At 37.6% G+C, this 16025-nt stretch overlaps 1 protein-coding gene across 3 annotated transcripts in view; it reads right to left on the reverse strand.

The window, feature by feature from the left end:
* Positions 1-4252: 4252 nt before the first annotated feature.
* The window catches only part of HTR7 (5-hydroxytryptamine receptor 7), a 29540-nt gene continuing 17767 nt past the window's right edge, over positions 4253-16025 (reverse strand). The window contains exons 2-4 of one of the 3 annotated variants that reach the window (XR_010784020.1): positions 11297-12043; positions 7343-7456; positions 4253-5166 (exon numbers count right to left, since the gene is read on the reverse strand). Coding sequence is in view for 2 of the 3 variants with exons in the window: in XM_066554883.1 (XP_066410980.1) it covers positions 5130-5166; positions 11297-12043 (784 nt within the window). In the remaining variant the exon portion in view is untranslated. Of the gene's footprint in view, positions 5167-7342; positions 7457-10196; positions 12044-16025 lie in introns of those variants that run through there. The other 2 variants (XM_066554883.1, XM_066554884.1) reach the window with 2 other exon arrangements.

A 16025-nucleotide genomic window follows, 5' to 3' on the forward strand; every position in this document is an offset into this window, starting at 1 on the left:
TCTGCATTCAGGCCCTGGGAAGTAGCCCCATGCTGAGGACACAGCTGTAACCCCTTGCTTGCTTTGCCCTGGCTCTGGAGAATTGCAGAACATGCTCAGGGTCTCAAGTACAGCTTTTCTCTGGTGTGAGTTCCCACCATGGCTGTGCTGCTGTTTGTGTCTTTCATCTTTCCTGAATCTGGTAATTGAAACTGCAAGAGATAAGCTTTGCTCAGAACTGAGATGTTACATGAAAAACTGATTTTTTGAGAGCAGTTTCAAAACACTCTGTCTTCTGAAAATCTCTTTCATAATGTGTTGGGAAAAAATCAAAATATCCTCTCTATCTTTCTTACAAATTAAAGAGCATTACTAGCTTTTTTGATTCTAGAAATAATTTCTGTTTATTTGGCTAAATACCCAACTTAGATAAGTGGTATTTGTAACAAAGCAATTCATAGAGGTAGTCAACCATAGAAAAATATTCTGGCTAAAGAAATAAGCATTGATTGAGCAGATTTTAAAATAAAACAAAAAAAATCCATTAACATGAAGGAAATATGTTATAAAACACCTGAATATCATTTTCTGAGGATGTTCCAAGATGGATGTCCTCTATGCATTGAAAATATTAGCATAGACAAGAGGTTAGATTATATAATTCAAGAAGTTGGACAAAATATGCTGGCTAGTCTGAGCAGTCTTCTCTGGTCTGAAATGCAAATAAAATTTTTCCACATTCACCCTTCCCTGAAAGGGCTTGAATAGATGAAATCAGCTTTTGTTTAGGAGCAATCAGGCTCAACCTGCTCCATATGGCCCCTGCCAGGGCTCTTTGTAGCAGCACTTGTGCTGAGCAACCAAACCACGCTTTCTTCAGGAGAGTCATTAAAAATCCCTCATTCTTTCACCACTCTCCCACAAGTATAGGTACTTTCTTCAATATTGAATTTAATACAGTAAGGATTTTCCATTAGCTGAGCTGAAAAAAACCAGACATTTTTGTAGATGATAATGTCTTCCAGGTATCTAAATTAAAATCACTTACACAAATGGATTCTCTATTTAATGTAGCATTAGTTCAAAAAAGCACATGAAACAGGGATTAGGATTCAGTAGACTTCTTTTATTGTATAAAAGTAATTACCTTTTAAATACTATCCAAATTAGCATTTTAATATTACTCTAGGCTTATACATTTTAAAAGCATATTATAACTTGATACCTAATACAGAAGAACCCTATTTCCTTTTCTGCTAAATTAGTCTGCTGTATAAATTTGAATAATTTTCAATGTAAGTGACAGCAATTTATTCTTACAAATAAAACTCATATTACAACAAAAGATACTCAGTATTTTCAGCACGGCTAATTAGAATGTGAAGAGCTTCATTTCATCATGTTTGTATTTCTTGGTAAGCTATTTGGGGAAAAGAGTCTCTTGTGTTACCCATCTTTATGTTTTACCAGACCTTGTCACGGTTAAATAGATATGATTATATATATATATAATATATATATATTTATATATTTTATATATATATATTTATATAATATATATAATCATTTATATATTTTATTTATAGAATCAATTACATATGATTATATATGAAATATATATATAAGAAATATATGACCTAAACTGGAGTTCCATCTCAATCCTCTGGTGAATTTTGCATATTAAAAGTCCCAGCTGGCTGAAATAATACATAGAATTCACTTTTATCTTTTAAAAATGAGATCATCTGGCTGCTTGCATAGTAGACTTTGATATTATTTTCGTGCTTCCACATAACATTTTTATCAGTGTATGTTGTGATAATAAAAAAGACTTCCTTCTTTTATCACTGGATTTATTTTTTGCTCATGTCTGAAGCAAGTAAATTAGTTTGTCATCTTGATAAAACCACATAATTTAGTAAGAACTTTACTGGTAGAATAAAGGGGACAGATAGGAAAAGGCTTTAATTTTGTAGAATAAAAAAAGATTAGGGAAGTGCAGGAGAGGTATAATAAAGGTGTAGTAGGCTTGTCCACCAAATATCTCAGTGGTCTGTTAATCATAAGAGTATATGGGGAAAAGACAGGATCAGGTGGATAGTGAAAGATCAAGGGGTATGCAGTTTTTTAAAGTCATTTATTTTATTAAATGATAATGGTAACTGCTAAATGCAATGGTAACTCCCATAGGGCAGCCCTGTGAAAATGCAAGCTGCTCGGTGTGACACCCCAGAACAGGTTTTAGTGGCAGGGTTAGAGAGATGTAGCCCTCTGCAGATCCAGAGGAGTGGTTCTGAGCCTTGCTTCTGGCATCACCCACTCTGCTGTCATTGTACCCCCAGCCTGGGGACTTGGACAATCCCAGTGTGGGGCAGCTCCATTGCTGCCCTTGTAGTGGGGGCTGCAGGAACTACTGGAAGCTCAGCTCCTCATCCCACCAGGCTGTCTCATCTCCTGACCTCCTTGGATAAGCCCTATTTCCTTCCTAATTCTCTAAAATATTGTGTGCATTATTTTGCTGGTATTTGCACTTAGCCTTGGGTCTCTCTCCTAGCTGCTGCAGTCTGGGTTTCTGCATTGCTTTGAGAGGTGACAGCCCTGACAGTCACAGCAGGAATAAAAATGAGCCTCATCTCCTGTGGCAGAGTATCAGCACTGTGTAGTTCCTAATGCTCTCTGTGTTTTTTATGTGCCTGAAAGATCCTGGGTGAAAAACTTTTTGTGGTAAAACAGGTAGAACTGCCACTTTATAGGTCTGTGATGCCACAGATAGCCTCATAATTTCTGTGAGAATGTAATAGGTAGAAAAACAAACAAATGTTTATCAGGTAATAATAGATTCACTACCTTCTTTTCATGAGGAAGTAACACCCTAAAATACAAGGGACATAAGTGTGTGTGTGTTATATATATGTATGGATACATCTGCCTGGAACTGTAGCTCCCTAGCAGCCAAAAGCTCTTTCTGACTCTTTTGCCCTTATGCTTAAAATAATGACATTAAAAACCTCATACATTTTCACAGAAATTTTTCACTGGTAGCTATTTTTTACTTGGGTATTTTTTTTAATCCTTTAAAATACTCATATAACTTATAATTTTTCCATTTCACTTCAAGTTAAGGTTTTGACACAACATCATGAACAAGGAAAATGACAGTCTAATTCATCAAAGTAAAATTGTTTCATTGCCTTTGTGAGATGGACGTGCAACTGAGACCATAAAGCTTGAAAATTAGTTTCAGAGTACAGCCACTGCCCTTCATTTTAAGGCTTGGGTTTTTGTAAAAAAATTAACCCCTCCCTCCATTTTCCCCCTTTTTTCTTGTTACATTTGTGAAACTATTTCCCTTTCTCACTAGGTTCAGTTATAATATAATTTGCCAATGTAGTTTTGCCTTCAGCTGAGTTCCTCTGAATATATTCTCATAAAACGCAACCAGAACTGGTCCACTGGCTTTTGCCAATAACTGTCCCTTTTCCTGTTAAATACTTCAGGCTAACCAAGTAAAAAGCATTTCTTTGTCATTCCCTCTAGAAAATAAAATAAACTGTAAGACTCATTTTGTTTCAGAGGCAGAGTTCACAGTGAGTGGTTATATCAGTAAGACACTGAAATGAGCCTTGCTGACCAAGTGAAATGAAAATCTGCCACTCTGGTGCTCTCATGGAACCACAGGAGTCATCTTGGGGTGTCAGGATCAGGTGTAGAATAAGGATTAGGCTCTCTGTTCTAGGCTTTATATAGCCTTAACATATATTTGATATGTTCCTATGCTGATTCCTTGCCAATAAGGAATTAATTGGCCTCTTCTGGTATGTCTGACTCCTTATTTAGGCAGCTATGCTGAACTTTTATATTGATATAAACAAAGGAAATTGAAGCCCCAATGGCTCATGGATGATTTACCAGCAGCATTTTGTTTAAACTGCAAGGGATTAAATTATCACAAATCCCACAGCTATGGAAATAAGGCAAATGCTCATTGAGGTGTACTTTTAAAGAAGACAGACTTTGGGAATGGGATGTGTTTCTGCATTGTATAACTGTGCATAGTTTAGAAATTCTGAAGGGAAAATAATAAGAGAGGCTCCAAAAAAAACAAAAACCCCCAAATAAAAGTTAAAAGCTGTTTTTAAGGAACGGTGCCTGGAATCAATTTTCCCTGGGAAAAAATGGTCATTTATACTCACCTACTTAGTTTTTGTCAAGCCAAAAGGGATCTGTTTTAATTATAACAAACCATTGGCAGGAATAACAATTCTTAAACACATTTTCAAAAATAAAATTTAATTCTCTCTCTAGCTAGGCAGTAAGACAAAAAGCAAAGTGTTGTGGAAATCCTCCAGCCTTTTATACATATTTGAATTGAAATGACAGACATTTATAAATTGGCAGGTCATGAAAATCACATTAAAGCAATCATATTTGTAAATTAGCTGTGGTGTAACACCTGTGCATTCTAATTTGGTCCCTTAACTTTTGTCACTGCATAACTGAAAGCAGCTTTTACAAAAGTTTGGGAGAACCACCCACATGTATGCAACAAGTAACAGACATTTACTTAATATAACAGAAATCTTTAACAAAAATTTGGCTTTTATTGTTGTCATTCTCAATGCCATTGCAGGTGTACAGCATCTCTTTAACACAAGCTCTGAAAGCATCCACAGAGACAGAATTTGCCTGAAAACCTCTCTTTTTTAGTACAGCAAAATACATTCAGTATCACTGACAATCCCTGAACATGAATACCAATGCTGGGATCCACAAGCATGGTAAACATGCAAATGTTCTTCTACATAGTTAAATGTGGTGGAAATCTGTACAGGGCTTTATCTTTGAGTTTTAGTGGCATTCCCCCCACCCTTGTCAAACTTATTGCTGAAATTATTTGGCTTTCTCGGGCAGAAAACTATTTTCATTTGTATGTAACAGCATTTTCCTGCATAACAAACAAGATGTGAGCACTTCCAATAGAAATGTATCTAATGCAATGTATTGAGCTCATGGAATATTTTTAGCACGCTCCCATCAAATGAAGATGAAGTACATTTCATAAATCCATCCAGTTCTTCAGAAGCCAACTCTTCATTTTTCTTCTTCCTGGTCTGGCTTGACTTTTTCTGGCTGCTTTGAAGCACATTTGGTCATGACTCTTTTTCCCTGGAGAAATCAGAACTTCTCCTGTTGTTAAAAAAGTGGATGAATTAGATGAGCGATATCCTGGAGCAACTAAAAGCTCTGACCAAATATACCACTGAAATAAATGGAAGCATTTCTCAAGAGGCAATTAGATCATGTCTATTGAGGTAATTCTCTAAAATCCCATACAAATGAGGAAGCTGGGGGAAAGTGGAGCATTCTGGGGGTTTTCAGTCCTTTGTACTCATCGTATTTCAGGTTGTTGTGAGAACTGAGGAAGTTCTCTGTCTGTTTTACACAGTTCAGTAGCAAAAGCCCTAAATTCCTTCACTAAATAGAGGTGACTTTATTGAGGGCCCTACATTTGGTGCAGCCTTCCACCTCTGGTGGCAGCACAAACCTCCACGTGCTCATGGAGACCCCACGTGTGAGAGGGTGAGAAAGGAGCCAGAGTAGTAATGAAGAATTATTCTGCCTTGCTTCCATAAAATTGGCTGTAGAAAAGAATTACTGCAAAGTCTTTGCATGGAATAATCAAATTCCTGCCTCTCCCCTCAAGCTGGGTGAAGGGAAGAGCCACTCTTGTACAGCAGCCAGGCTGAAATGTTGAACACAAACATCTGCAAGGTTACAAAACAGGGTTTCAGGGCATCCCTCTCCAATCTTGAAGCAAGGTACTCTTTTGTCTTGTGACAGCCTCCCTCTTCAAACCATGGAATTATTCATGTCTCTGGTTGTTTCAGGAGCAGGCATTTTTACAGACAAACCTGCCTTCTCACTTATTTCAAATATTTTATTACATGAAAACACATCCTGGTAAAAAATTATCCAAATTAAAGGAAGGCTGGTAATCATATCCAAGTTCAAAACTAGATATAAAGGAAAGATGAAGACATTTTAAATTCTATGCTTTAGGCAATTGTGGATTTTCTTTTAATGCCAGAATAAAATTCTGGGTTTTATACAATTTACCCCAGAGAATGTTGTTTTTCTCTTTTCTGGGCTGATAGAAGACTATTTCAGAAAGGTTATACTAATATTAAAAAAAATTATTTTGCAGCATTAACTTTATGTGCTTAGTTGAACTTCTGATTTTTTTTTCTTGTAATGACAAGTGAAAGGTCCTTAGCATGATTTTCCCTTGCTGCATTTACTGCTTTCTTTGAATACAGAAATAAAATTTATGGGTTTGTCAGCTTTTGCACTCCTGTTGGGAAATAAATGTTCATTTAATTTGCCCAATTTGTATTTTCCTTGCAACCACCTTCAGGATGGTAGATTTGACTGAGACATCCCTGTTGTTTTTACACAGACCTGGTTAGTTTAGCAAGAGATGCCAAGTTTTCTGAGGCAATAATGAGTTTATCCAGATGCATTCTTTTCTATTTTTCCATGCTTCAAAGAAGATTTTTTTAAAGGGCTGAACTAAGTATACTTCAGTGGCTTGCTTTCTCTTCTCTTGCAAAAGGTAAAAATAAGTATACTGTAAACACAATTTCCTGGAACTAGCAAGACCACACAACTACTGAATTAATGAAATATCGTTGATTTTGACTGAGTAGACAGAAAACAAAAGGCAAAATATTTATTCAGTCTGGTATGTTGGTTTATAAAACTGGATGAACTCTTCTGCAAACTTTGATACATTTGAACACATTTTTTTCTGAAGTAACTCAACTAGCTCTATGTTAAAGATTGCAAAAGAGACAAATTATAATTTCAATCAGTAAAGTCACAACGTTACACAAATCATCAAAATATTACCCTCAGCAATCATCATATATTAATATCCTTTAGAAGTAGCTCAATGGGGGTTTTCAGCTTGGAGCACTGAGAAATGACTCTGGGAATCATAAGCATCTTTTCAGTTTTCTGCAAATAAAAGCCATTCTGTCCTTTTGGAACTATCCCTTGGTGAGAAGGGATTCAGTGAAAGAGCAGAGAAGCTGAATTTGGGTGTGGGGAAAGACAGGCCCATTTGGCAAATGTTTAGAAAGTCGATATAAATAATATAATTCACTTCAGACTCATGCTGAACCCAATCTTTAGTGGTGATAACAACATTAGAAGATTTAAAACCATGAAGAGGGACCTAATTTTGTATTTCTTGCAAATTTTAAAGATTACCCTTCTGATTCAATTTTTCTTAAGCCATTTTTAAATTTACTTGCTTGAGCCTTTCTTGAAAAAAAAAAAATCTAGTCCTCACAATCCCTACCTCGTCAGCATTTGAAATAAGAGGTGTCTTCTATTCCAGGATATTAATAATTCTGCATATTAAAACCATTCCCCAAGTCTCTTAATTTTCTCCTTTCTCTTTCTCTGTGTCTTCCTGAGAAACATTTTAAAAGACAAGAATTACTTCTTAAGCAAACTGTGAAGAGGATTTGATGATGCGTTGATCTTGCACTTTCTTCGAGAATGCTGTAATCTAAAAGGGTTTTTTCCTGTAGGATCAGAAAAATAATATGAAAATTAAATAGGTAGGGAAAGTACAAAAACCAATGGCATTGCTTCCAACACCTTCCAGTTCTGTAACTGCAGTATCTTGGTCAGTCATAAAAAAACTTAACTCCATAGTGTTCTTTAAATAATGCTGCACTTTTTGGACCAATGGCTGCCTGGACATCTGTTTTCCTGCCAGGGACCAGGGGCAAAAGTGAGTGGATTTTGTCTGCATTATTTATAGTGTTAATTTGATACATAATTCCCTTCTTTGTCTCTTTGTAATTGATTAATTTGCTAGTCTTTGACACATCTTTCTGCAGGTGGTGCTAGCTCTGAACAGAGCATGAAAAAAAAAGTTTTCTTTTTATGAAATTGAAATGTGAAGCAGTAGAGGCATAATAATAAGATATTATCATCAAGTCACAGTTTTACTACTCTGCTATTTCTATTACTCCCCAGCAAGGCTGTTGCTAAACAGGAGTTTGGCAAGTGCCAATAGTGTGTTGCAGTATTAGATGTGCAGGCTGGCAGGTGGTGGGAGCTGGGAAAAGTGTTAGCAATGAGGCTCCCACCACAGACAGTCTCCCTCTTAAAAGCTGTGCTGAGAGGCCAGGGGGAGTACAAGTCTCACTTTCTCCCTCTTCACTTAGGCAGTGTTATGCTGGCCTGCCTGTGCTCTGGCTGGTTCCTGGAGTCTTTTATTTCCATTTTTTTCACAACCCCATCTACTTGATTCACCCTTCTGGCTTTCCTCTGGAAATACATGGAGGAACACACAGACCAAGAGTGCAGTCTCTTCTTGGATTTGCTACATCACATGTTGACATAGACTTCTCATTCACCCATTTTTGTATCACCCCCTTGTCAAGCGTAGTGAATTATCTGAGTGAAAAAAAATGCTATTGCTGCAGTTAGATATTGTGATGCAGTTCAATTTAATTATTTATCTTTTAAAAAAGAGAAATGTCCTGTTCACAAACCCAAACAATTATGTCCTTCTTCTTCTTCTTCCTAAAGCCTTTTCCCACTAGAATTCTGTCTGCAAACTTTCTCTTCTTCTCAACTTCTTTGTGTGCTTGGGCAGTGGAACATTCTTCTAATCTTCTCAGCTTCTTCACTTTTCCCCTCAAATACAGCTCCATCTAGAAGGTGTTCCACTTGTCTCTATTTTGATTTGGGTGTATGAAGAAACTTTGTAGTGTTTTGGTTTTTGGCGTATTTTTTCTTTGGTTTTTCTTTTCTTTCCAAACACACCCAGAGATCAGATATGGATGTTTGTCTCAAAAAACTTCCATGATTGGTATAAACACCATAACAACTCTTATTCCTTCCTGGGCTCTCATTACCTGAAGCAGATGGTAGAGGAAAGCTGGACTCCTGCAGGATGTTTTCCCAGAGGAAAGCAATTGCCTTTAGTGACAGCTGGGTAAATGTCAATTTCTGACTCACAAGACACATATTCCATTAAAAAAAAAAAAAAAAAATCATCTTATTTGGAGGAAACACAGATTCTCAGGCTTTCCTGCAGAATAAAAATGCTGAATCTTCTGTCCAGAAATCTAAAATCACCTTCAGAGTCTTATAGTCCCACTTCGAGTCTTCCCAGATACATCTATTTGTATATTCCCATGGATGTCCTTATACAGGAAAAAAACTTACAGGGGGCCTTGAAAACTTCTCATTTTTGCTGGAAACAAACAAACAAAAGCTACTCTGATAAGTAATAAAGAAACAACAATCATTTCATGTTCAATATGGAAAATATGCTTGAGTTAACTCTATACTCCAGAGGTTGTGGATCTTCTGGGCCCAATTTTTTTCTTGTCCCTGTGCATAATATTGGAACATTGAAAATAAATAGGACTGTCCCAAATCAATTGGAAGCTTCTTTAGAAAACTGTTTTGCTGCTGGAATACAGCCTCTTACTCTACAATTCTGCTGTGAAAATGAGGCCAAAATGTACTCCCTACTGTAGCGTATGAATGCATCTAAAATTGCTGTAGCCTGTTTCAGTACATGTGGCTCAGCACATCACCCAGCTCTTGGCTACGTGCCAGTGGGAGGCTCGAGTGTCTGCAGTACCTCTGTAAGCTTGGAACAAGGGCTCTGGCACTGACTGCCCCCTGCTCAGCCCAAATGAACATCACTGAGCTCATTGAAGTCATTTTGCCTTCAGACTTGAGAAAGCAGGGACAGAAATTAGCCTAAAGAGGGATTTGATGCTGAGGCAATTTGATAATGAACATGTCTCCTCACTGGTGTCCCAATATCTGAAAAAGCAGATCAAGCTCTGAAGATTGAAGTCTTTGTTCAGTAATGTACCCTTGCCCTCTGCTTCAGCTGGAATACGGTGTGCAGTGCAAACTTGGGCCAAAGAACTCATCTTGATCTTATGAGTTGTTTTATTATTATTTTATTATAATAGTATCTTACAAAATTGCTGCATGTTATATTAATACATTACTAGTAATGTATTAATATAACTGATAAGATTATTTTTATTTTTTTAATAAAAAATTGTTATACTATTTGGCCCTGCCATACTGACAGAAGAGATCTGTTACTAAAGTCAGGAGAAGTATGATCACATACAAGGACAAACTGCAATGATGGTAGAAAAAGCTAGAACCAGAAAAAGTAAATTGTCTTTATTTGTACACACGGCAAGGCTTTAAATCACTTTAAGCACAAGTGATGAGTAAAATCAGATTTCAAGGATAAAGTCCAGGTGTCTCTGAAGTCATAAGGGCTCATGTTTGTTTTTTCCTTACTGACTTCAGAAGAGAAAGAAGTCCCAGAAAGTAGAAGAGCTTTCAAATAGACAGTAAATTAACTACTGAAGTGGAACAAGGACTAGCCATACATCACAGAAATTACTTGTGCACAGAGAGTCTCCATCTAGATTAGAGAAGTGCTCAGCTGAGAAAGCCAAGAGAATTAAGGAATGAAGAGATGGACAAAGACCAGACAGATCCTGAAATAAACTGTAATCAGACACATTTTTTATATTAGAAATATGGTACAAGATTACCTGGTGTGATTTGCACAGCAGCACTGCAGCTAACTGTGCTGCGGGGCTGTATGCAGCAGTAGATGCTGGTCCATGTGACTTTACTCAAACTCTTTTAATCACATTGGAAGTGTGACATTCTTTCAGTGCCAGAGTTGCTGTGCAAAGGCAATATTGAATTTCACAACATAGTTCATTTCCAGGCAATCCAGTAAATTAATGTTTAATGAACATATGGGGTTTTATCATAAAGAATATTTCTAAGGAATACAAGTTCTTTGATTCAGCTTCTTCTTTACTGATTTATTTTTGTAATACTGAAGTGGAAGGAAATTAACTTTTCACCATTCTCAGGTCTTTATTACAGCAAAGAATCTCTGGGACACAAGGTGCATCCAACATTCAGACCTACTAAACATTTTTTGGGCCAAACAAATGGGTTAGGCCAACTTTGCTTTTTCCTCACAAACCACTCAAACATCCTGTGCTACGTTTCACTTCCATCCTTTCTTATACTCCCCTTAGACCCAAATTCTTTAGGTGATGGTCTTGCTTTTCCAGGCTGATTAGGACTGGTGGGCTCTACCTTGTTTTCTGCTGACTGCATTAACAGTGCTCAACTGGTTCTTCCTACAACGCTTCTTTCAAACCTGTGGGGAAAAGCCAATGTGATAAAACAGCAAATGATCACAGTAGAGGATGAGCAACCTTACAGAACAAATTCTGGCTTTTCTGCAAGCTTCAGAGCCTCGTGCATGCCCGCGGCCGAGAGTTTGCGGTTGATGTTCCTGTATCTGCACTGCAGCAGGTTGCGATAGGTTGTCCTCAGGTCCCGGTTGAAGAAGGCATAGATAAAAGGGTTAATGAGGGAGTTTGCATAGCCCAGCCACAGAAATGTTCTCTCCACCCAGAGGGGGATGCAGCTGCACGCTGTACCACAGATGAAGGGCCTTGCAGTTGAGAGGAGGAAAAAGGGCAGCCAGCAGATTGTGAAAGCCCCAACAATAATCCCAAGGGTTGTGGCAGCTTTCTGTTCTCTTTTAAAGATGGAAATGTTTTTCTTTTCATGCTTTAGGAGTCGTGAAAAATTAGTACATTCTTCAGATTCCTTGTGCAGTTTTACAAGTCCATTCACAGAAATCCTTTCCATTTCTTCCAGACGGGGAAAACCAGAAAACTTGTGTTTAGCAGCACTCCTCCTGGCAGCTTTATAGATCTGATAGTACATGAAAAGCATCACTGACATTGGAATATAAAATGCAACTGCTGTGGAGTAAATGGTGTAGCCAAAGTCTTGACTGATGAGGCAAACCTTTTCATCGTTGACGTTCTGGGCCCAGCCGAAGAGCGGGGGTATGGTGATAGAGGCAGACAAAAGCCAGACACACAGGATCATTTTGGCCATACACTTCCCATTCTGCCTCACAGGGTATGTAAGGGGTCTTGTGATTCCCAGGTACCTGGAAGGATAGCACAGAGTTACTACAGAGGGCAGAGGTTAACTGTTAAAAGTTATTCACTTACTCTGCCCTAGACCAAAATCTTTGGCTAAGTTTTCCGTTTCATAATTTTCAATCCTCTCTTTGCAAGTACTTCCAACTTGTAATTCATGTGTCTTTCATGTTAAAATTTATAATGTTAGTATTCTATATAAAAGGTCTTTTATTCCAGAAGGAAATCTCCCATTGGCCATAACAGGCTGTGATTTCTATGAATTTGTTCAATCTTCATGCACATAAAGCATATTTAGGCTTTTAAGGAAATTCTGAAACCTAAATTTTATTTTGCTACCTTAAGAAATCTTGGAGTATAGAAGAATGTTCACTCCCCAAAGTCTATCACTTTTTGTATTGAGTGGATGGTTATAACAAGCAAGCACTCATCTTCATTCTTCTTATCTATTCAACAATTAGGAAGAGCTCTGCCACTAAGCTGAGATGATGAACTGTCTTTCTTTCCTTCATGTTTCAGGCAGGAGTAACAAACTACAAACTTAATCCAATAGATTATTTCAGTACTAAAATAATTCTTTTTATAATCTCTTAATCAAAAAGAAAATACATTTATTCAATGTCCAAGGTTTGACTGAACAAAGTAAAAATCTGTCCCAGTTCAAGAAGACTTGGAGAAGAAAACACAGTTTTACAGACAAGAAAAATGCTTATAATGGGTCAGTTTTTCATAGAAAAAAAAAATTAGGTCTGTTGAAAACTTTTATATTTCCTAATTTGGGGTATTTTAAACTAAGTATCTTTTTCTAATTACAAAAGTAGTACTATGGCTCTGCATAGCTGGGTAAGAATATCCTGTTTGAATTTACTTTCAATTATAGAAAGTTTCTGTATTTCCTTTCTGACAATGGGAATTTTCTCTTAGATAGAATCACATGCCTTTATTTAGATCTAAGATTTTTAGTTTCAATTTTGGCTTCTGCTAAACTGGAACTTACCTATCAGTTACTGTTAGCTCCCCAAATTGTTCTTTTTCACTTCCTCCAGAAGGATTTAGAGAAAATCAGTGTGGTTTGTTTTGTTACTTGTAAAAGAAATTCTTTCAAATCAAGTTCCTGAATAATGTTTTGGTTTCAAGAGCTACCAGTGTTTATTCATATAGTGAAAGTTCTGGAGTGTTACAAACAAGAAGTATAGCAATGTGATTTAAAATATTTTTGAGGAGCATGTTTTCTCAGTCCATTCACTTAGCAGAACAAACATGAGATTTGCCTGGCTCTGTGGAATGCATTGTTGATTTTACTGCAGTGCAGTAGCCCCAGTGCTCTTGCTTTATACAAGCACTTGGGTAAGCTAGAGTTATGGAAGTAAAAGAAACATCATTTATTGATCTGTTCTGATAAGTATCAACAATCCTGTTCAACCATGTCATTGGCTTTATATTGCTTTTGTGACAAGCGTTCCAAGAAGGACAGACTGGCTTATTGTGCTCTATTCTTGACGGGATGCACAAGTAAATTACAGCAGATCAGTATTTTGCCAGTGAATCTGTGCCTGGAGGGGCCATGAACTAAGAATTCTAGTTGGAATTGTCTGGGATCAGAGCAGTGCAATCCCTGGACTGTGCTGCTAAAAAGGGCTGCTTCTTGTGCCCCTCACCATCAGCATTAGAACATAGCCCCTGGCCCAGCAGCCATGGGCATCATGCAGAGACCATGGAGATTTCTGACTTATAGCACCATGGCCAAAACCATTCTCACTCCCAGGAGCCAAGGGTTTCCCAAGGTGCTCCAAGATGCGGAAGAGAGGAATTAGTGCAGGAAACTTCAGTTTAACTAATTAAAGTATACCTCACACTGCTTTAATTAGTGCAACTGCAGCAAGGGTGAGCTCTCAGCTGCAGAGTTTTGGGGACAAGAGTGGCCTACCCTTAAAATTTGTCTAAGAATAGCCCAGTTTAGGTACAAAACAGCTAAACACATCCTTTGTCATTTACAATGTGTTGTTTTCAAAAAAATCCTTATCTGCCTTACTGAAGTATGTGCTCCTATAGCTATTACCCAACTGGTCGCTAAAAATAACACTTTTAGGGTGAAGTTTATTACATAGCTAAAAACGTTAAGCTGGATTTCTGTACAAATCAGATCTGTGGGCTGCATATTCTGAGTGCCTACTGATGCATTCTCATGCACCAGAATATAACAAAAAGAATTCATGAAAGCATAAGTATACTGAAAAGAATGAAAATTCATTAGTTTTGCCCTGGCATCACTTTTTTGGAGTGTATCTTTTCTTCAGAAATGCTATTTGAAATTAAAATACGCTAATTAGCATAAAAATACACCAGCATTGCTTCTGCCTTATTCATTTTGCTAAATGTAGTATGATAGGGGGAAAGAAGTCAGCAGGCACAAATGAAGGAATGTTATCTTTTAATCTTTCTATATGAAATCCATTACCCTTGAAAACTCATTTGCAACGTCAAAATAATGTAAATCACTACTGTTGTCTAATACACTGGAGAGTGTTCGGGGCTTAATAGATTCATGAACTTCAAAAATATTGTGTCAAATTCAGTAGGAAAATATGCTTTTTAGTGCTTAAACTAGTACTTTAATAAAAAATATTAAGGTAAATCAGCTGAACTTAACATATTCAAGTGTAAGTAACACCTTGAGGTTTTATTATTGGGAAAGAATTAAGTCAGAGTCCCTAAAAAGCCCATTTAATGTGTCTCAGCTATCCCCCACATGAAAGAAGTGTCTCAAACTTGTTATTCTGAGATTTGCTTCTTTCACATGCCACAGATGTTCATTTTGATCTTGGTGGAGAAGAAACTGTGCCTGGGTTCTCACTTTTAAAAGAAGGACAATGCTATTCTGTATTTTTCCTGCTCTGAATTTCTTGACTCAATGGTTCTGCCAGACAGGGCATCTCTCCATGTTACACCCAGCACAGTGAGCTCTCTATCTGGGTTACTCCCCAAAGGCAGATGAATGGCCTTTATTTCTTCTAAATTGGTCATGGCATTTTCCATTCAGCCTTGCCTGATGCTGCATGCAGAACTCTGAGGTGCAGGATGCTGTTCCAGCCCTACAAGAGGCATAGCAGACACAGCATTCACGTTCTGCTGCCACTCCAAGGATGCTGGGTGAGTGGAAAACACCGAGAAGGAAGAATATGGCACTGCTGTCCAATTGATACAGCAAAAAAGGGTGATGTGAATGCTTCTCTACTGCATCACATATGTGGGAAACAGACCCTTGCTTGGAGAGCTCGAAGGAAACAGCAGAGACCAAAAAGATGGCAAAAGGTGAAGGGCAGAGTAAACCTTTTTGTTAAATGTATGTGTATAAACACATGAGCACATCCCTGCTCTAGGCTGGTTTCTTATGATTTCTCCAGTGTCTCTTCTTCCCCACTGGGGGTTCTGCTGCAGTCCCATTCAGGTGTGAGGGATATACAGCTCTGGGGAGGAAAAATTACCCCATCCTTTTTCTGGAGCTCTGGTCAAACCTGGGAGGGGGTAAAGAATTCCCCCCTTTCACCAGCCATTGTACACAATTCCCATTTGCCACACACGATGTTCAACAATGGAAAAGGTGAATAAACAAATCCTTTCTCTTTGCTTTACAAAAATCTGATTCCCTGTGACATAGAATTGTTCCCCAGTATCTCTAAATGGTTATCATTTAATGACAATAAACTGTCATAAACAATTTAATGTAAAGCCATTATAACTATATAGGTCTGCTCCTGAGACAATTCAGTTTGTGGGCTTTTCTGCTATCAATCCACTACAATGACCACAGAGAATAGTTTTTATCCTACAGGGCTAAAAAATTCCTATGATCACATAGACAGATGGGTCTAGTCCTCACACCTTTTGAAATATCCAGGAAACAACCTGAGGCTTAACAGCTACATTGACTTAAACAATAGAAAGAAAATAGTAACAGGATGATCCAATTTGTGACCATGTGTCCTAAAT

The sequence above is a fragment of the Molothrus aeneus genome, chromosome 8 (assembly GCF_037042795.1).
Source record: "Molothrus aeneus isolate 106 chromosome 8, BPBGC_Maene_1.0, whole genome shotgun sequence".
In the NCBI taxonomy this organism is placed as follows: domain Eukaryota; kingdom Metazoa; phylum Chordata; class Aves; order Passeriformes; family Icteridae; genus Molothrus; species Molothrus aeneus.